Genomic DNA, 23222 nt, shown 5'->3' with positions numbered 1-23222 from the left:
TGATGGACATTCCTGCAGTCAGCATGCAAATGGTATACTCCCTAAAAACTCGCAACATCTTTGACTTTGTGTTATGTAATAAAAACTGTGCATTTCTGAGTTTTCTTTAATTGCTACCATCCCAAGGCACACCTGTGTCATAAAAATCATGCCGTTTAATCATCTACGTTTGGATTTAATGTTTGATTTATGCACATTTCATGCTTGTCTGTCTTGCTTTTACTGATGTTAAACTGACTTAAATTGACTTTGTTTTTGTCTCTGTTAAGCGTCCGAGTAATGTGAAAAGCACTCTATGAATAAAATGGATTATTATTAGATATGTTACATCTGTATGATGGATCTATAATGTTGACAAAGTGCTCGCTTACAGATTTGAACATGTCTGTGAACATTTGAGAGAACTAAGCCTTTTGTGTATATAGAAAAAGTCTTAGATCTTTCATTTCATTAAAAATGGGAGAAAAATAAGTGTTATCTTGTCATATTTGTATTCAGTGTATTTGTTTGAGATAGACACTAGACACTATACAGACGCTGTCTCGACACTGTAAATATGGTGCCAGATTGTACTGCAGCATACATGTGGGAGTGGGTGTCTGTGTTAATGTAGTGGAAGAGTCAAAAAAGCTGTTTCATTGTACTGTTTCTTTTTTGTTTCTTCAAAATACTTTCATTTCCTGAACGTTTCCTGTAAAGTGACCATTTGGTTGTAATTATTTGTTGGTTTAGAGTTAATAAGCAACTCATGAACAAAATGTTCTGTGGTTACACGTAAGTTACATCCAAGACATCCAGATCAACTCACTGCTGTTGAACCCTAGACAGACATTTGTGACTGAATCATTACAAAATGAAATGATTCATCTATTATCTCTCACGGATCTAGTCTGTACCCCAGTAACACTGCTTTCCGTTCTCTGAATGCATGTTAAAGCAATGATCCAGGATTCCAGGGAATTTAACGTAGACCTGTAAAGAAATTCAATACCAAAATCTGTGCCACAATGTTATGCAATCATTTAATCAAGGCGTGTAAAACTAGTCCAACTCCTTACCTTCACAGTCTAGATATCTTTTTATATTTACTCTTATGAAGTGTAATCTGATCAGAGCACCTCACACTACTACACTCCTTTTTACAACCTGGTACAAGAAAAGAATTATAAGGTCTAGGAACCACCTTAGAGCTATTACGGTGGTTTCCTATTGGACCACTTTTTAATAATGTAAATGTTAAGAAGTATTATATATATTATTTTTTAAAGTATTGTATATGTGTTTCTCTGCTTCTGTCTGTCTTGGGATTTGATTCATATTTATCTGAATGTATTTTGTTTATTTAGAAAAATTATTAGAAAAATGAGAACGAGGATTCATTTTTTGCCCAACCATTCATGTTTAGGAGGGAAATAACACCTAAGTTAAGAATTGCAATATGTTATTTCCATGTCTAGGAAAGTTAGATAAACATTTGTGAACATGAGCGACTCTCTCTCAAAGCCAGAAACCAGAGAAGTCTCAAACTTGGGATTTCATCAAGTATCAAGTCTGGAGCTGCTCTGCAGACAATAAATGGAAGCCCCTTTTGATGTCACATTGACCTTGACCTTTGACCTATGACCACTAACATCTAGTCAGTTGATCAGTGATTCCAAGTGGACATTTGTGCCAAATTTGAAGACATTCCCTCACAGCGTTTTTCAGATATCACATTCACAAAAATGGGACAAACGCACAACCCAAAAACAAAACGCCTCTGGGTATGGCCAATGCCGGCGCGGAGACGTAATAAAAACTCTTAATAACACAGTAGATTTCTCAAAGAATAACCCACAGTAATTTATTCTCAAATGACAAAATCTTCATTGCACATTCACAACTGAAATCAGTGCAAAAACATTTGCCTTTCAAGTCTTCGTGATTCTCAATTGATCAAAGAAACTCTTGTTTGAATGACAACTGGAGGTCACTTTGAGGGCTGACCGGTCTGACTTTAAGCAACAGAGTAGTGCCAGGAACACATAATATAATTAGTTTGTACAACAAATGATAGACCGAAGTTGTGTCAGGTTACAGTGAATTCTGGGCATAGGCCATTTAGCTTCAGGTGACAAAAATGTTTTCTCACAGTTGCACTGCATCTGCTCAACAAATTACAAAAAACCCCAACAAAAAACACAATGTTCTCGGAATCAATTCCAAAATGTAATGAGTCAGTTTTCAATGTGAAATTGTCTCCATGCTGTCATTAACCCATAACCAAGTATTCTGTGTTGTACAACATCACACCTCTGATAAAATCATCCCACCCGCCCTCCCAAAAAATCACTGGGAAACAATGTTAACATTTTTTTTTAGACATTTAGACAAATAATTGCATTAGTCATCTAACACAAAGAGCATAAGAGGTCACAAATAAAATATTATTTGGTTTTTGGTCCAGATCAAGTCAAGATTTCTATTTTCTATTGTAAAAAAGATTTTGCTTACCCCTAAAGACAATTCTCACGTATGAGGTTGGAGTCCCTTAGTATCAATCTGTATATTGCAGTTCCTACAACTTCTTCTCCTCCAGAGCAGTGGCTCATGTTGCCAAAGGCTCAAAGCAATTCAGCACTGCAAATATCCTGTAAAGATTCTAACAAGACAGACATGAAATCATTACATTAAATCATCAAAAATAGATGAAAATTGCCTGTTGAGAAAAGCTGATGTCACAAGTCCACTCCAGTAGAAAAGCTGTTTTTGGTGTCATAACCCAACACAATCTTTTCAAAGTGAAACAGTTTGGAAAAAAAACACCTGACGCAAAACAGATATTAACAGTCAAAAAAACAAACAGATGCACAAATAAAGTCTCTCCACTGAATGTACAGCGTGAGACACAAAGTGCTACATATACAGCAAAATGTAGAGCAACTTCAAACAGCTGCACAAAATAATTATTCAAGGGGTCCCCTGTGTTTTTTTTTTTGTTTTTTTTTACAAAAACAGATATTACATCTGCCAGGCAGCAGCTATCACACAGTACATTCATCCTCCCTGTGTTCTGTCTACAGTGACATATATCTGCTAAGGGCCTGTCTTTTTCAAGCAGTTCAGAAAAAGAAATCACGGCCTTCCATCCGCAGAGCGACATATTTGGTCCTTCTTTTTCAGCATCTACATTTTAATAACTCTCTTCATCTTGTCAAGTCACTCCATATCCACTAAGATTTAGCAGAACTAAAGAGCTTTACTGCCCTGGACATGTTGGGAATGTAAAATATGTTGGGTACGGGATTAAAGCTCTTTCCACTGATTCTCTTTTTCCAGGCATGGAACTGCTTCATTCACAAAACATCAAGCAGTTTCAAATGGCCGTATACTAATCTCTCCATTCAACAGCGTTCGTCCCTCAGTGCTGTGCACTGGGCTGCAGAGAGAGTGAACTTCTTCATTTTCAAAGTTTGGAGTGAGCTCTATGACCTTTTATAAAATCAAAATCAATTACTGGTAATGCTAAATTAAGATGTATTACCAGTAAATTTCCTGCTACGGAACAATTATCACTGCTTCAAACGCTGAATGAGGACACATGAAAGTAAAGGGATAACAGTATAAACCCAAACGTAGTAATGCATTAGTGATCCCTCATGTTGTGGCTAAATGGACTGGTCACATTTGGCGCACAGCAGCAGGACAAATTTCTTTAAATGATTGTTTGGGCTACTTGGCAGTTTCAAAGGAGCTAATTATACACACACACACACACACACACACACACACACACACACCAATTATGCTATTTTATCTTGTTTTAATTCCAGCCCATTTTCTGAGTCTAGATGATCTCATTCTATACCAGAACACAGTAGAAGCTCTGATGCAAATTTGCAAGGGACTAGTATTTCTACTTGGCTCTTTTATTTCTAGTCGGCTGGACTACTGTAATGCACTTCCTCTTCATGGTTTTACTATTATTTGGTCTTATTTATTTATTTATTTTTATTTTTGCTCATGTATAATACTTTTTTTCATCTTATTTAATCTTATTCTATTGTTAGTTCTTTTATTCATTTTAATTCATATGTATTATCCTCTTTTAAGGGTGTACTTTTAGTATTAAGTATTACTATTTTATTTCATATTAATCATTTTTGCCAGTTCTGACTTGCATTTCTTTTAATAATTTATTCATCTTAATTATTTTTTTGAGTTCTTATTTTATGGATTTGATTCGCTTTTATGGTCAGTTGAATGCTTTGTTTTGTGCCTGCAACTTGTACCTCATACTTTGTGGAGCACATTGTGCTTCCGCCTGGAGTGTAATGTGCTATATAAATAAAGTTTTGCTTGCTTGCTGGTACTACCTGGGGACCTCTAGTAATTTGTAATAAATGCGGAGGTCGTCTGTGATCTTAATTCCCTGTCCCTTCCAGTAAAAATTCACGACCAAATTATCTTCCATATTCCACCAAAGACAGACGGTCATGTGATCATACTAATCTTGTGTAAATTGAATCTCTGTGATTTGGGGTTGTATTTAGGTTTTTAGTCTTCTCCACAACTTTTTCCTGCTTTTTTCCCTGCTAAGAATTATGTAGCCTGCGCTGATGATTATTAATTAAAGTCATGACAGCACACCAGGTGCAGGAGACTCATTAGCAGAAATAGATGACATGTGACAATGTGTTCTACCCTCACAAAAAAAAAAAAAAAAGTTTCTATGTTGTGTAGAGTGGTAGAGTGTAGAGTTACAAATGATTGTGGAACAGATCCAGGGAATAATGTCTGTAAAACTCTGTCAAACACAAACTTTGCTTATGAATCACAGACCTGGAGGAATTTCTAAATCACCTGAGGTCCCCTGGTAATACTTGTCCTGTGCGAATAGGCCTGTAGTCAAACTTTCAATGTGATTTCTAACAGAGATTCTGAGCTGTTTGAGAAATATGGGCCCTGGTCAGAAGAGCTTCTCCGGGTCAGAGGGAGAAGTTGCCAGCCAGCCATTGGGCCAGGCTCCTGCCCTCCAGCAGACAGTCCTCCACCTCTGGGTGGTCTGTGGGTCCCACTACTTCCCTTGCTAATCAAGGTCCAGGATCTGCTCAGCAACAATGTCCATGGCTGCGGAGGCCTTGATAGAGCTCCCTGCAGAGCCAGAGTCCACAAACATCTGGGGTATGTCGTTTCCAAAGTAGATTTTACTGTTGGCTGCGATTGCCTTGTACTTCATTAGCTGCAGGTACTCTGGTGTTAACTTCACCTGCAAGAGAAGGGACAGAATTTAAATCATAAAACAGCAATCTGGACTCTTCACCCCCTGTGTGTGTGTGTCATGTCTTTACCTTGTTGGCCTCTGCAGCTCTCTGTGCTGTATAGAACTCTGCATCTGCCTTGGCTTTCTGCCGGGCCAGGAAGGCAGCATCTATGAATCAGAAACAGTCAGAGTCACAGGAACAGGTCGGTTTAGTGAAAAAAAGCCCAAGTTTGCGTAAATACTGACATCTACAAACATGAATTTCATCTAAACAGCTTGTCCCAGACTCAGACAGCAAACCAGAACTTAAAACAAACATACTTGGAGAAAATAAGCATTTCTACATGTACACAGCACAGCTGCCGAAATCCACTCTGTGATCCACTCAGAATCAACAGTTTTTTCTTTTTAATCACACTGACTTCAGATGCACTTCTTCAAATCTCCACTTTGTTATTGTTCAGCACAAACACACTGCATGTTTGCTTCTTTCATAACAAGAATGAAACAGACACAGTGATGAGCGTTCTGTTCATATTCCAGAGACATCATCAGTGAGCCAACATGCTCATCATCAGGACTGGAGTTGGCACACTGAAATATCATGCAGCCATTATTCATGGCGTAACACGAAATCAAAGACTGGTACTCTCAAGGATACAAACAGCGTTGGAAAGTGAAAACAGGATACCCAAACAATTTCATGGTAAAAATTTTAAAACTTTTACATGACTTTTTAAGGACCTATAATTAGAAAAAAATGATTGTCCAAACATATTCTCAGCGAGCTGGCAGACATACGGAGGGCAGTGAGAAAATGAAGACACGTATGTGATGGTAAATGAAACGTCACACATTGATGCATATTAAAGCTACATTACACTGACGGCTGCAGAAAATTTATTTGCTGTAAAGTTACATTATATATAAGGCTAGCTACTGAAAACTTCACAGAAAAAAAATTGTTACACACAACAAAATGTAGTTGTGGTTGTTTTTTTTAATGTCAATGATATTTACTAATTCCATGACTTGGCCAGGCCTGGTAATGTGACTTTTCCATGTTTTTATATGACTGTAGGAACCCTGTAAATTACATTTAGTAAAGTACTGTGCAATGTTTAGGTCCGTGTACTAACTTTTCCAATTTCTGATACTTCTACTCCATTTTATATTATAAAATAATTATTGGGTTAAAATATCACATTAAAGGTTATATATTACAACACATTGATAAGATTGAACCAGTTGTTCCCAGCCTTGCCTAACCCCAGCCCTAACCCTTAGAAAAACGTTGTACAGGTTCTGGCTGGGGCACCTGTCTTCAAACTTCCTTTTTTGTGTAACTCTTACATTATTTTGTACACCACTGAATCTTTCTCTGGTTGGTATCAGTATTAAGAAATTAATAATGTGATAGACGGGACAAGCAGGATTTTGAATTCAGCACTTTAACTTGTAATGTAGCATTTTTATTTTCTTGTCTTGGTACTTTTTACTTCAGCGGAGGATGTGAGTTCTTGGATACAAACCTTCGATTTCAGAGATCTTTTTTTCTGTTTCCTTCTCCATGACTTTCTGTCCATACTTGATCTCTGCCACTTGTGCCACTTTCTCAGCCTCTATAAAACAAAACAAAAAAAAATCATTCCATTTTCAACCTGGAAGTTTGTTAAACGTACTTTTCTCTAATGGTTTTCTTTTTTCCTCTCTCACCGATCACAGCTTTGATCCTTTCAGTTTCTGCTTCCTTCTCCACAACCTTCTGTGTCTGTTGAGAGATCAGCAGCTTTGTCTTCTCGCTCTCCCTGGAGACAAAAACGCATACTTTCCCATTAAAACACAAACACAGAGGCAGAAACAAACACAGACAGATATTCTCCCTGCTCTCACTGATTATTCCTCTCAGGAGGTTGTGGACATGTACAAAGCAGGATGGTTTGACATCTGCCTCAAATGTGAGGAACCAACATTGCATAGTATGATAGACGGCTCAAGGTTTATTACTGTTTGTAGCACGCTCCAGTGTGATGCTCCAACAATATGGCTCATCAAAGCTGCTTCACTGCTTTGCTTGTTTGCGTGTTTCCCCCTTCATCACTGAACTTACGTTTGAAGTGTGCGTGAAACTATGATGCAACTGCAGGAAACCCAAGTGCAAATGGCAGGATGTGGCCTTTTTATTAACATGAAGTGAAAAAGTATGTGAATATCTATTCTATCACAAAATATATCATTTCAAGCACTTTCAATGATCCATGTCTATTAAGGTCTTTTTTTTTTTTTTTTAAATTTAAACCGAACAGGTTCAGTTCTAATTCCTGCGCCAAATTTGAACCGTTCTGAGCATTTCAACCAACAAATAAAGTGGTCAAGAACCTGAAAGTTGGTCCCCAGCTGGAGACAAAAAATATCATTTTTTTCCTGGCCTGAATTGCAAAGCATGACAGCGTCAGTGGGCATTTCATTTTCTGCAGGTTGGAAAAAAAGGATGAAGTCTTGCATGTAATGATCTTCTTTTTATTATTTGTTGGTGAATGCTTATTTTTTGGATAAAAACAAGTACTTGCGACAACAGAACAGAAGCTCGCAGTTAATCAGCGTGATCTGCCATTTTCTTTTGACAGATTATTTCTATTGTGCAACGCCCTCCGTTGATGAAACATCCTGGATCGCAATGACTCTGCTTAAAACTGGCAGAAATGTGATCTGGTTCCCTTGAGAGCACAAAGGTTCCAAGAATCCTGAACAACATTGATTCAAGAATCAGAGCTAATTTGGTGGGAAAAAGGGTATCAGTGGTGTGACAGCATTTCCAGAATAATTCCTCCCAACTTTCATGTGCAGACATCAGCTCCAAACTCCTGTGTGGGTGTACAAAGCTTTTAATATTTGTACTTACAGTGCATTTGTTATACATGCATACCACATAGATGGCATGTCAGAAGGATTATGAGAGTCTTTCATTAAAAATTCCAAACCCCCTTAAAATCAGAGTTTCACAATGATGCTGTCCTCATGTCATATAGGTTGAAGAAGTTGCGATGGAAAAATTGTCATGTTTGAGAATTATGAGCATTCACATGAATGACTTAAGATACTGTATGATTGGTAAGATGGTTATGTCATGATTAAAAACGGTGTATTTTTTAAACTCGGTGCTACATTCATTAAATTAGAGTCTGTATACATTAAACGTTGGACTGGCAACTTAAAGGATCCGTATTTGTTTGCCTTATTTGGAATCTTGTTAGATTTATCAGAGCTTTCAGGAAAATCTGAATAACCATTTATAATTATGATATGGATGCTGACGTGAATGGTATTAATGTGTACAGTCAGAAACTGATAAACTGTAACTTGCATATGACAATTCTTTGGCAATGATCAAGACATGGTCATAACGATGTAGACATGGTGTTCACAGCTCTGTTTATGCATGTTAACTTGTTCTTGGCAGCTGTCGTGTGTGTGTCTGTGTGTGCATGTGTTTTAAGATTCCTGATTTTTGAATTGCAGATTTCCCAATAGTGTGCATAAAGGTGTTCAAAAAAGTCCACAAGTCAAATGGCAAACTTTTGGGAAAGTCCAAGTCAGTAAGACATGGAAACTGGGCCTAAAACCTCAGAATACTTTCATTTCCAAGCTTCCAATCCCACACTCCAAGTCTTACCATCCTGTGTCATCATGGGCACATGGACAAAAACACTCCGCCTACACAGTAAATTTAGGTTTCGCTTCTTCATATTCATGTCTGGCTTCAATGGAAGATATTCAATTGTGTAATCTACCAGATAAATGTGTTGTTTTAAAAGGAAATTGTGTGATGTCACTGCAGACCTCAGCAGTTAAATTGATGGTTAATTGGTACCCATAACCTATGTTGCAATAAATAAATAAATATAAATCTCCTCCAAGCATATGAGAATACAACTTCCACATTCAAATTAAGTATTATTTAACATCTAATAAACCTTAACTGACAGTAGTTACTGAAAACAATAACTATAACCAGAAGGGCGAACAGACTTAAACGTGAGTAATTTTGGGGAAATGAAGAAATCATGGAAAAGCCAAAATATTATGCAATATTTTTGGAAAACAGCCGACTGATGGAGGTGTCTACAGAAAATGATGATCCCCTCCAGTCTCAGTTAACTACTTAACAGTGATTCTATCTGACTCATTCCCAACACTGACAGTTTTTTCAACAGGAAGTGGGAGAATTTCAGCGCTCAGATGGGACACAGCTTGATTTATGTATTGACATTTTGGTTCACTTTTTACAGTGAAGTGAGTGCCAGTGAAAAAACTCAGTTGTGTAACAAAGTGTGTTTGTGTGTTTGTGTGTGTCTTTTAAATAGTTAATTGCGTGTGTGTGTGTGTGCGCGCATGTGTGTGTGTTTGTGTGTGTGTTGCACTAAATCATAAACAGCACATTTTTAATTCCTGTAAATATAAGCTGTAATTGTTAGCATGGCCAGCTAACTAGTATTTCATGTACAGCAATAATTGAATATTACTTCTAATGTTTAATAGCACATCATTGACTATGTTAGTTTGCAGGGTTACAGGTCACATTTAAAAGAAGCCCAATGGAAAATAAGCATATAGACTGTGTGCCTAATCGCCAGTGTGAGAAAGCCGGACCTGAATGCTATGACAAGTTTTGGCTACAGTTTGCGTCTCTGTCCTGCTCTTTGCCTTATTTGGGAAGTTTAAACAAACTGGGTCTTACAAAAACTATCATGGCATTTTTCTGGACATGAGTTGATTGTTGAGGAGAGGACTAAAATATGCAGTCTCAAACTGAACCTTAACTAACCAGCCCTATGACTGCTATTACTGAAACTAATGACCATCATTTGTGTTGTTACAGAGCTCACCGATGATAAACTAAGTGAACCATGAGGCAGACACCTAATGCAGCAATTCTCACCTGTGTGGACCTCAGTGACACACATATTGCATCTGATTCAGATGCTAAAACAAACCTGTCAGAGCCACCCAGTTCTGTTTATGACTATGGGGCCTACCACCAAGGAGAAGAGTATCAACATGTTTCAGAGACTCAGAAGGAAGCTTCAATGTGAAACCCTTGACATGCAAAACCTAAAACATGCACAGAGAGGGCAGAATAACAAGCACAATCTTCCACCAGTTGTGCACAGCTGGAGAGCCTAAAGCTAGCCGGCACAACTGAATGCCTAAAAAACACATGTGAAGGCCCATTGCAGCGGGTCTTAAGCACTTCAGCCATGTGCTTTAATTTGGTATTTTCTACCCCCTACTGTTACAGTGTTTTCACAATGCACAGAGATAAACACTCTATAGCATTAGTTAGTGCTTTGGATGGTCTGAATCTGCTGTAGGAGGCTGCCTTAAACGCTGTGCAGAGAAGAACACGCCTCCTTGTTTGTTTTTGTCTTACTCCACTAATCCACTCGATGAATGCGGACCAGTGATTGGATTTAAATGACGTGACTCGACTTGAGATGTAATGTTACGTTATAGGACCCACAGGACTCCGCAGCGGCATCAGCAAGTTCAAACATTATTGATTTCAAGGTTTTGAAAAAAGCAGAACTTGGTCCTCAATTGAACCAGGTTTCAATCCCCATCCCTAATAAATGGCCCCGCTCCAAAAACAAAAAAATATATTTGAAACAGCAGCTGCTTTGATCATGGTGGGGCACCACAAATAAATGAATGTGCAGGAAACCCTGTGCTGTTAAAAGTGTGACATGTACTGTGGGAACAGGCAAAACGAGAAATTGTATGAGTCAGACCCTGTGTGAAGGAAAGTTACAGCTCATGATTTGCAATAAAGAGCTGTAGACATTCCTGGGAAGCAGGGCCCTCCCCCACTATACAACACAACACTGAGTAAGACCCACCACAACCACTAAATCATAAAATCAACACATGTGTAGACAAATTGGACCCGTTGACACATGCATGTTGCATCAATCAGGCTTTGTGTAGGTTTTGGGCCACAAGTCAGACACAGTGCCTGACTTTAAATTAAAACAGTATCCACATTCTGTCCTTTGTCTGACATTGTATGCATCTGACGTAAAGACTTCAGCTTTCTCCAGTGGCTGATGCCTCACAGTGCTTCCATGAACTTCACAACCAGTTAACTGTAAATCCTCAATTTCCTCTTTATCACATCCACTGTGACTAAACACATGGTGCTGATCCAAAGTAAGATGCTCTCAGACTGACGTGAAACAGCAGAGTCTTACAGACTAGGCAGGGGGAGTTAGATGAACATTAGGTCTGTCCACTTGGGAGGGAAAATAATTACACAACACAGGCTCTATAAGGGGTCAGGGAACATTCCATGTTAGGCACGGGAAATAACAAAGAAAGAAGAAAACTCACATGAGCTCGTAGTTTCTGCGAATGCTCTCTGGGATGTTGGGTTTTGTGACACGGACCGCCTGTGACACAGACAGAGAAATAAACAGTCAGCTCTGAAGCAGACAGATAAAGACAGCATGAGTGTTAACAGCAACATGACTCCTGGAAGAGGTTTTCCCCACCAGGTTAGAAGTAGAAGAAGACAGTTTGAGAGGAGTCCCAAGACAGAAGGCTTTTGTTTAATAGCCCCTCTGAACTGTGGGATTATTGGATTCCCGGAAAGAAGTGCAATTATTATTTCAACTGTTTCTAGAGATTTACAGGAAACATTAGGCCACAGTATTAAAGCCCAGTTAAGTGTTTTACACTCAGGAGTGAAATGTGTCTCCCTCTGTGAGAATGGGGGGGTTGGATTCAAGAGGGGGGGAAAACCACTCAGGCTCCTTTTAAAGTCAGTCATAATGTAGTCCTTTTCAAACTCCTGGGACAAACCATGTCATGTGCTGTTATAATGAGGTCTCAGAGAAAGGGGCTTTTTATAGGCTGTGAGCACCAGTTTAACGCTGCAACTGTAAAAAGACTTCTGTTATCAAGGAGTCTGTACACAGTGTCTCATTAGGTTGACATTACTATTTACAGCTTAAGTACTCTGGTTCAGTACTGCAGTCTTTTAGCGATTTCAAGTATCTTTCATAGGAGACAAAACATCGTGACGAAGGTAGAAATGTAACCTTCGAAGTATTTTTTTTAAGCTTTTTTTGCCTTTATTTGATAGAAGAGAGTGTACGTGTGAAAGGGGGAGAGAGAGGGGATTACATGCAGCAAAGGGCCGAGAGCGGAGATGAACCCGCGACCGCTGCGGCGAGGATTCAGCCTCTATACATGGGCCGCCCGCTCTATCCACTGAGCTGCCCCACCTTTGAAGTTAAGTTTAACACAATAAATGCAAGTGTTACTTTGTCAGTCCAGTATATCTGGATTTTTCAATAAATAGTGATGACAGAGTTTGTGACGACATCTCCCAGAATACATCTGAACAAAGGGCCAGACACCTAGGGTTGAGCACAGCTCAACTTTAACACTCTGAAGCCTGGAACGACATTACTTTACTTGTGCTGCTTTCAGATGCATTTCACAAGTATTCAAACCTTTGAGCTCTGAGCAAACTGGTGCGAATTCTCTCAAAAACATGGGAAAAAAGGTATTAAGCAACTTTGTAATAAATGTTTCACAAATAATTGAATTTACAAGATTATTTCTAAAAGACCTAGCAAAAAATGTCTGAGGGAAAAAAAGAAATAAAGGCTAGAAAAAAACTTTTCTTATTTTAAATTATGTTACAAAATTATAATTCTTAAATCACCTTTTCCAGGTAATTTCTATGTTTGTCTTTAAAAATACATTTCCCTTTTTAAAATTCACTTAGAGGTTAATTTTCTTGTACATAACACTTATCTCTTGCTCATAATCCCTTCCTCTGTTGTTTTATTGCCTTCTTCCCATGTTTTTGAAAGAATAAAAGCCAGGTTTCAAAGGGTTAAACCAATACTGGTATCTGGATTTTGGTACCCAAAAGTACTTTTTGTTAAGTACATGACAAAAGCAGCTAATTTAACAGATCTTAAGAATTAAGGGTAGTTTTTTTTTTAAGTCATCAGTAAACTGCACCAAACGCATGATCTTAACTTTTCCAGCTCTAGTTTGTCAGTCAGACGGTCTTGATCTCACCTCCTGGACTTGACTAACTTTGTGATGACTGCAGTCTCTCTGGTGGTCTCACTGTACCTGTATGATAAGTCCAGGTGCCATGGATGTTAGATCCTCTTGTAGCGTTAACTTCAGGTTTTCATCTATTTGGTCTGCAGGGATAAAGTACAAGAGAGGCAAGTAAGTGAGCTAAAAAGATTAAAAAAAAAAACCAAACAAACAAACAAAAATGAACCTTCAATAGAAATACTTCCGTTTAATTCAATGTCTCCTTAAATGGATTATGTCGGACAAGTCAAAGTCACACAACATAAAATCCAAAACCTAAAAAGTATGTTTCAACTGATCTGGCACCCAGAAGACACATACGTTTCATGTGAGATTTCAGATAAAAAAATGTTAAGTATGGAGACAATGCAGAGAATAATGCTATTAATGACAATTACTTTTCAGTCAAGTTACTTTAGCCACAGCAATGCACAAAATCAATATTAGTCAACAAACTAGTATCAGGCAATAATTGCTTTAAAATACAAATGATATCAGTACTGGGATCATTATCAATATTGACCACTAAGTGGTCTGCTTTTAACAAACATATGGCCATATCGCCTCGCAGTTGTTTACCCGTGTGAAGCAATCAAGTTGCATCTACAATTTACATCCATGTCTGTGAAATCATTGATCCTACACACACACACATCTTCCCCCCGGCAGCACAGAAGATCTATACAATCAGCACAGTCTCAAGGTGGACACCCAAGACTAGTGTCATTAATTCAGTATCTGACCAAATGTCTCCCCCTTGTTGCTGACTTATGACGATGATTAATGTTTTTGTGGATTATTATGATATCACGGTGAAACTGACCTTTTGTATATCTAATGTCTTCATTTTATCCTATTTGTGTAAGATTTTGTTATAAAAATAAATGAATTCTTAAGTTTTGGCAAAGAAAACTCAACATGTTTTGTGAGGCCAAATCAAATTCCCTCTATCCCTTCCTGAGTTATTAGTTCACAAGACTGAGATGGACCCTAGGTCACAGTAACCTTGACCTTTGAACCATGACAGCTCATCATTGAGTCCGAGGGGATGTTTGTACCAAATTTGAAGAAATTCCCTTGAGGCATTCTGTCAGATATCGTGTTCACAAAAATGCGATGGACGTACCATACGAAAACATAATGCCTCCAACCACAGCTAAACCCGACGTGGTGGCATAAAGGATGTTTCTTCAGGTTCCTCAAAAGTAGGGACTGATACCATAAAACTACTTTAAATTAGTAAAAGTTTTTTTACTGGTCAGAACTGAAATACCAATACACTGTCACTACTGAATTCATTCTAACATGGCTAGAAGGAATTTTAGCTTTGCTAATTGTAAACAGTCTTTTCACCCCCCGATTATGATGTTGTGTGTGCGTGTCATCATTATGCCATGGTTATGTTTACCTTCTGTGGACTTTGGTTAGGGGGATAGGTTGTAACATTCACAAGTGTGGGTTAACGCAGATGGGAGAAGTCTTTCTTCATTTTACCTAAACCACTACTTTTTTCTGAAGCTTAACAAAAACATCATTTTCTGGTAAAAGCCCTTGAGGAGAACTTCTCAACAGCAGGGCTCATTTTAGCAAAGTGCATGAGATTCTGCCAGCTAAGTCCATGTGCAGAGCAGTTGTTGTGTGTAATGTGGCATTTGGCCACCTAATGAGAATAACCATAAACATTTAAGATGTTTTGAACCCACACCAAACTGCCCTTAGGTGTGACTGTGAGTATGTATGGTTGTCTGTCTATATGTGTCACCCTGCGATAGTCTGGCGACCTGTCCAGGGTGTACCCCGCCTTCTGCCCGATGACAGCTGGGATTGGCTCCAGCCCCCCCGCGACCCTTACGAGTACAAGCGGTTACAGAAAATGACTGACTGACTGACTGACTGACTGACTGAACCCACACCTGTGGGCTGACAGCATGCTGTTTATGGAGATGTACCATATAAATAGCTGTGAGGAGGTGTTTCAAATCAGTAGTTAGTTTACACCCAGTCTGCAGCACTTACCAAACAAGCCGATGTAGACCTCCTGCAGTGAGTGAACACTGCAGAACTGGTTGAGCTCGTGGTGAACCTTGTTGAATATCAACGCTTTGTCGTAGTCTGCTGTGAAGTTCCTTACAATGTCGTACACTGCAGGCAAAGAAACAAGTGCTCAGTCAATTCAGCAATGAAGAGCAAAAACAGAACACACACATGCAGTATGTGGTTCTGCTGGACCCAGCTGCATCAGACAAAGAGGGTTTTAGCAGCTCATAGTGGCTTTGTGTCATGGTTTCCAATAGCCCCTTTCACACTGCCTGACCAAGGCTACTTTATATTACAGTACTGTTTTGTATAAAAAGTGTCACTGCATAATGAGGGGCCAGAGTTGTCTCGCCCTAAAGCCGCAACAGCAGGTAGTAGCAGCACCAAAAATGGTCTCTGTAAAAACAGGACAGCTGGCAGGAAAGGACCGTGTGCATGACGGGTGTGACAAGGGTATGAAATTAACTTTAAATGTCAACATCTATTAGCAACTTACAGATAAAGGTTTAAATTCACCAGCCACTCAATAGTAAATCATTATTTAGTATCTGAAATCTAACACCGACTTTCATATTTTGACGGCATCTGGCCGGTGGCTGGAGCTAATTTCCTACACTGGGTTGACAACTTGTTATGCATGCAGCTAACTCAAAGAAGAGCAGCAGCCGTAAATCTCAGCAAACTGGAAAAATAATTTAAAAAATATTCTGGAGTTCCTCAACCTCCAAGCAGAGGACAAGTTTAGGCTCCACATAACAGGAATAGTAAATGGTTGTTATTGCCACATTATTGTTAAAAACATGCTGCTGACCCGTATGTCACAAGTCACACTAGAGGTAGACACTGTTGTGTTATATGTCACATCCGTCACACCCCTTTTGGCTTCCGCAGTGCCAGCATGCTGCCTAAAATCACACACTGGAGTGGCATAATGCTGCAGCTGTTTGGGTCTGTGTAAAAATGCAAAGGCAGCTCAAAAAGAGACTTTTTTTGCGACCTTATAGAGGGATCTCAGACGCTAGGCATGCTGCTTGTGTAAAAAGGGTTCATGAGAGTGACGCATTTTGCTTGGTGCTCTTGCATTGCTGAGCACCTTGCATTTTTGCAGGAGCGCCCTGAACACCTCGGGTTGAAAAAACATCAACTCAAAGCAGAAAACGCGCTCAACGTCAATGTAGTTCTTTTCTCATTGTCCAAGTAGATAAACAGAGCGGCAGGCCCTCTGTGGTAGCAATAACAAGTACGTACGTTGGTTCTGTGAAATTAAGCTCACTTTCCACGTCGCCCCTGGCAAGCTGTAAAGACGTAATTGAACAACTTGTCGCCTCAATACTTTCTATTGTTTTACTTACTATAATGAGGCCCAAAGACTGACAACAGATTGCAAAACTTTCCTTGACACATTGTCCTAAAATAAACCTTGAACCAACCATCATCCAGGTGAAACTCCTGGATCAGCTGGTGGTACTCCCTCTTTCTGAGGGTCTCATATACCCACACCCACACATATTTCTGTTTCCTGTGGCCAACGTACTATTTGGAAACAGATTCTAGAACTCAATAAGAGCCAGAGCGAGTGCCCCCTGCCTGTCCATTTCATTTTTAGGCAGATTTTAAGGTACAGATCTGTGCGTTTACTTCACAGCAAAATATTGGATGTACTAAGGACAGGTGATTCAAAGGTTGCCTGAAAACAATTTAAGCTGCATAAAGCGCTTTTCTGATTTGGGCAGACTTCAACAAAATAGTTCCCCTGGCTGTGGCTGTGATCAGGCCCTGGTGACAAATAGAGGATTTGGGGACTGTGGTTCATCCTAGGGATATCAATGAAGTTATTCTGGTATAACTGTTTACGCTTTGCCAACTAAATACTGATATTGACCTAAAACTAAAGTGAGTTATACGTCTCCTTTATTACAGGACAGTTGACGCGTCTTTTGACTCGTTTTCTGTGAACACGCACAGAGTTTGAAGCAGAAAGCCCGAGTTAATAAAGACAGTTGATAACCACCTTCGTGGCTCTGACTGAAGCCGCAGCGTTTGTTGAGCCAGCTCGATCAAAGAGAGCCTGGCTCTGTTGAACTGGCTTCGTAGTATTCACCCTTGGGCATTGACTCAGGAGTGAATAATTTGCTTGCGGCTTGCTAAGAGGCTATGGTTTTTCTATTCAGTTGATCTTGCCTCCACTGACTTTTGTTCTTCTGTTTCTGTTGCAGGTTTTTTTTTTAATAAATCACTGCCTTTTTTGCAAGGACCTCTGCCTCCTGAGCTTCCTTGATACACCGTCCAGTCGACCACACCAAAAAATCCCACATTTTGTACTGGTGCTGTTTGCAGCCTTAAAGGCCTGTTGAACGCTGGTGAGCTTACCTGCTGATGGAACGAGGTAGTTCACCACTTCTATGCGGTCGAAGTAAATCATCACTCCTCCACTGAAAGAAAGCAAATACACAAGATGAACTATCCTGACAGCCACTTTTATCCAAAACACCTGGACAATATCACAAGTTTGTGTATTCAGTCTGGGTGATGCCAGTAGTTCACATGTGTGTGGCTGAACCTCTAAGTGTGCAATACTCTGCCCAGTGTGTAGGGAGTGTGTCAGGTTCAAGATGAACGCACAGTGTAATAAGTCTCGAGACCACATCTGATATTACTTAAGCCAGTCAAAACAGCATGTCTACCTTGTGCCGCATGGTACATTCTTCACCTCATCTGTCTGCAGCGTCGTCTGCGAAGCAAAAAACAAAGATTCGTGTTTAATTTATTTTACATCATTATAAAAACACCAGACAAACAATGTTAGTAAATCCATCAACATGGTACGCAATCAAGACAACTCTATATGTTAAACTGAAAAAACCTGGATCTCATTTATACATGCAGGAGAAATGCAACGACAGGAGATCTTGGTCAGTATCATACAGTGCAATGCAAAAACACTAAAAGCCGAATGAACACCTCTATAACAAGAAAAAATCAACGTTATAACTTTCAAAAATGTATTACAAGGCTATTTTGCGGGATACAGTTCAGGAAGTGTGTTTAAAAGATGAGCTGATATGTATGATGAGAGGTTTATCCACATTTCAAGGTATTCCAATTGATTTTCCTACATCCTCATTTAGTTTTATTCGCAGTTGGGATCAGCTATGATTACATGCAGTAGACATTGTCACATTCTGCATTCACCACAATTCAGTTTAGATCAGGTTCCAAAAGCCTGGTGGCCAGAATACACTCGATTTTAATTTTTGAATTAAGGCCTCTTATAAACCTTTCCTTTGGACACTGTGAGGTCACTGAAAAAGGTTGTAGGTAGGACTCAAACCCAGGCTGCCGAAATGGACTCAGTCTACATGTAGTGCACACCACACACTCTACCAGGGGAGCTACTGTCGCCCCGTAGTAACTATTTTAACAACAGTTCTGCACAAACCTTTCACATGCTCACTGTGTATGTGATAATGCACAGTGAGCATTTGTGAGTAAATGTTGAATTAGCATCTGCTTAAAAATATTAGATTAGAAACATTAGATTGTTCACAAAGGTTTTGGGCAAAGTGTTGGATATTTGAGTCCATTATTTTCTTTTACTTTCAGAGTTTCACTTACACATCAACATCAATCAGTTCACATTTAAATGAAAAGAATCAATAAATATTCAGAATTTTAAAAAAAAAAAATAGCAATAATATTATATATGTTAAAGTCACTGGTATCTCTCTCATTCTTTCTCAAACACACACAAAAAGTGAAATTTTACTTTAATATAATAATATTTCTGTGGCCTACATTCAGTATCTGTTTCATGTCTGATCAACGGTTGTTATTTTCACTTATCTGAATTAAGGATCACAGGACAGAGGGTGTTGTTTGCAGTACAGTTAGTGGTGATTTGGGATCTTGACTCACCTGAACAGACTTGTAGGTGGTGATGAATGGGAGCATTAAATGGAAACCAGGGTTGCTGGTGGTGGTTAGGAGAGCTCCCCCCCTGTGTTATACACACACAGAAAATGTATGCTTGCATGAACAGAATAAACCTGAGGGAATTTAGCTCAATATGAAAAAAAATATTCTAATTATGTGTAGTAAGATCATTTTAAAATGTTGGGTTTTAACCCAAATGTTAAGACTTGAGACAGCCATTATTTAGGAGACAGAATGGGGCAGTTGTATTTTAGTTAGTGACAGCAGTTACGACTCAGGTGCTTTCACTGTTTATGCTACTGCTGATGGCAAGTACAGATATTCCTTCCCTGACTGTCTACATGCAGAGGAAGCTCATTAGTCAGTGATAAAGATATAAGAATCAAGCTTTATTCTTGTATGACACTGTCATGACTCATGAGAAACCAGTTTTAGTGGCAGCTCCTCAAGTTTACAGAGCTTCACTGGAAAACAATGGGCGCTTGTACTTTGTTGCTGATATTTATTGTATGTCTGTGCAAGTAATGAGACCATAAATAACTGTGCAACTAAGAAGCTACAGAGACAGAGAATCACTGCTGGCTTTTTTGGCAGTCTCAATGCCCAAGTATTTACAATGGTCACTGTTTAACAGTTAAGTTGCTTATGGCAAACACATTTGAAGCAGATGCTCTTTTTTATAGTCTCAGTTCTACAGCAGTGCAGTTTAACACTAAGGCACAAAATAAAAACATGTGCTGCAGTCTCACCTGTAGTAAACTCCAGTGTGTCCCTCATCAATCTTGTGCACGGAGGCTAAGAGCGCTGCTCCTCCCAGAGCAGCGATTATTGAGAATATGGCCCCCCACTGTGCCATCCTGGCAGGCAGACAAGGAAGACAGCATGTGAAAATGAGCAGTCGGGAAGAGAGGGTGTTTACACAGTGTCCTGCCTTGATTACAATCAAATGCTCCCAATTACAAGTCCTAGTAAACTCTGCCTTTCCACCCAGTCACGACGTGCACTTGGTCAGCAGCTTGTGTTGTACTGTAGTAACACACTGGAGTTGGCTTCTTGCTCACTGGTTTATCTCCTCTCAGCTCAGGCTTAGCCGGGCATCAGCTAGGACTCAGTGACCTTGTCACACCTAAAGAGGATTGAGGCTATAGTGCAAAAACATTGTAACCTTGTGTCATACATAAAATACTGTACATCTGCCTGTACCATCTACAGCCGTATCTACAATTACCTTTATGTGATGACTTTATTTTGGTTAGTTTAAGCCGAATGAGTTGGATGAAGTACTGTCAGAGTTATAGTGTTTATACAGCAATGTTTATATGACTTATCTTTGCATGTTATATCCAGTTATATACATTTTTGTTTCTTTAATACAACTTTTTGACTGTATTCTGAGTGCTATGCAACTGTTTGCTTAAATGCTGGTTGTATTCTTCTAAGGAGCAGATTCTGACTTTAAATGGAGATAAATAAAGATACAGTTAAGTAACATTTTTACCCTGACAGTTAACTTACACGTTAGATAATGCAGAAGTAAGCTACGCACGCACAGAACAGAAGGAAGCGATTAGTCAAAGGTGCAAAACTGTTAAAGCAGTGCTTAAAATCTTGTTCGAATATAAAGTGTCGTATCGCAGTTTCAGAATATAAATCATCGACTAAACAGAACCTGTCTGAATAACTTTTCTTTAAGTGGGGGACACAGTTTACTGTGGTTGACCGAAACGACTACAGCCTTCAAGACGTTTATAGCCATCACTTGTCAAAATATGCAAAATATGAGGTATCACATATGTGCCGAATGACAGGGTGAGTATTAAGATTTGTAGACAACCAAAAAGTGATTGAATTGTGACAGAGTTGTGGGACTTATTAGAAAGTCAAGTAAAAATATCTACAAATTTGAACCGAGTTTGGTTCAGAGAGCTTCGGAGCTAGCTGTGTTAGCATAATGTAGGTTACTATATTACTGCAACCTCAGAAAGAGATGCCTTTTTTTAATAACAGACCAATTTAACGATTAACCATTTACCTTACGTTAGGTATTACACCGTAGCTACACCTCACCACTGTCGTCAAAGCACCAGGCAGCGCAAAATATTGATTAACCTATGCTAACGTTACAAGTTAGCAAAACAATATCAGCACCTCCTATCTCCTTTTAACGTGCTAGTGTCATATTTAACGAGACAGGGGACACCGGAGGCTTTGTTTAAGTGGGCGGTAATACATGTTGTTATTACTCGGCAGGTCTTACCTGTAATTTCACCCAGAGGACAGCTAGCAACAGATAAGAAGCAGGCACCTCAGGCACCTGCTACCTTCTTCTTCTTCCCCGGTAAAGTTTGACTGTTTGGCGACTGACTTGTTGCATTAGCGCCCCCTCACGGACGGTCGGCTAACAGCTTGAGTCACGGTTTGACCATGTTTTGGGCCCTCTTTTGGCCCTGAGCTGCTTAAGTAAAACACAAGTTAATAGGACTGACATGGTAATTTGAAATTAAATAAACTATGTACTCTTCAATTTAGACTTCCAATTTCGCACTGCTGAAAAAACAAAGCAGGGCTCCCAGCTGAGTAATTATGGTTTTTCTATTTCTGTTTTTTATTAGCTTTTATTTTTGTTGCGTTTTTTATTTTTATTTTCAGTTGATTTTTTTTTTAGAACTTTTACATACATTTAAAAAACAAAAACAAAACAACAACAACTTTTTTTTATAATTGGTATCAGCTAGTTTTCACAGTGGGGTTACTTGTTTTAGTTTTTAGTGTTTTAGAAATGTTAAGTTTTTAAATTTAGTTTTTCATTAGTTTCAGTTTAGGTTGTTATATTACTATGTGTGGTATTTGTCAAGGGCAAGATTTCAGAAGTGAGTGCGAGTTTTGAGTTTCATTTCAGTTAACTAAAATAACATTGGTATCTAGAGGAAACCCACAGACACTGACAATGAACTGCACTGTCACTGGTCAAAGTCCAGCTGAGGATCTCTGTGGATCACACTCTTACTCATTTCCTGTTATCCCTCTGCAGCTCCTGTCTAATAAAAGCATAAAATTCTCCCATTTAAAAAGGATAAAATGCCCCCAAAATTAATATAAAAGGATTTACTTTTTATTTGGTTAAATCATCCAATGGCAACTCTGAAATGCAGCATTTGTGTTCATAGCCCCCTTTCAACTTGATGTTTTTTTTTCTTTTTTTGCAAATGTTTGTTGTTGTTGTTGCTGCTACAATGATTTGTTATGTCTTTAACTTGACTATGAACCAACTTTTACTCCTGCGTTTGTCAGCTGAATCCCACAAAAACTGAGCTGAAAGTCTCTTGTTGATGAACCTCCATAACTGTTGTATCACTCGTATTTCACTGCAGTATGTCTACCTCCCTACAGAGGTCTGGGCTTAAGTCCCTCGGCTCTAACACCTCTGATAAGAATGATATGAAAATTATAGAGCAGAAAATAAGCTGCAGATATTTGATGATAATATGGTTATTAGGTTCACCGATTTGTAATGGCACCTCCTGAGTGTTGCTTGACCGACCAGGAAAGTCTGTTTAAGTGTAAAATCACTTCAGACTGTGATCCGAGGTGTGTTTTTCTAAAATGCTGAACTTAAATCATTGTTTATTTCATTTCATATTCATTTTTAGTCTAATTGTCTTGACTCTAATATCATTAATCTCTTGCCTGTCTTTCAGTAAAGATTAGATTATTTACCTATAGAGCCCCATTGTGAAAATGTTGAGTACCCCAAAATTTTATGATATAAATGTATAGTATACATCCCAAACATTAACAAAAATGTCGGATGCAAACTTGCATATGTTGGACAATTTGCATAATATGTCTAATTTAAAAATTCTTTAAATAATTCCATATACTGACAGTA

At 38.9% G+C, this 23222-nt stretch overlaps 1 protein-coding gene across 1 annotated transcript; it reads right to left on the bottom strand.

Moving 5' to 3' along the window:
* Window positions 1-3161: 3161 nt before the first annotated feature.
* On the bottom strand, window positions 3162-21678 carry erlin2 (ER lipid raft associated 2). Its single transcript, XM_042488654.1, has 12 exons — window positions 21591-21678; window positions 20083-20190; window positions 19316-19397; window positions 18085-18131; window positions 17771-17832; window positions 15380-15505; window positions 13394-13467; window positions 11630-11688; window positions 6959-7050; window positions 6775-6864; window positions 5331-5410; window positions 3162-5248 (listed from the first exon to the last, which is right to left on the bottom strand). Exons 2-12 carry the CDS (start codon window positions 20187-20189, stop codon window positions 5069-5071), a joined length of 999 nt encoding a protein of 332 aa, XP_042344588.1. The 5' UTR covers window position 20190; window positions 21591-21678; the 3' UTR covers window positions 3162-5068.
* Window positions 21679-23222: the final 1544 nt, after the last annotated feature.

The sequence above is a fragment of the Plectropomus leopardus genome, chromosome 6, assembly GCF_008729295.1.
Source record: "Plectropomus leopardus isolate mb chromosome 6, YSFRI_Pleo_2.0, whole genome shotgun sequence".
NCBI classification, from domain to species: Eukaryota; Metazoa; Chordata; class Actinopteri; order Perciformes; family Serranidae; genus Plectropomus; species Plectropomus leopardus.
Note: the sequence above shows the minus strand (reverse complement) of the source record. Positions and strands in the feature narration are given on the sequence as shown.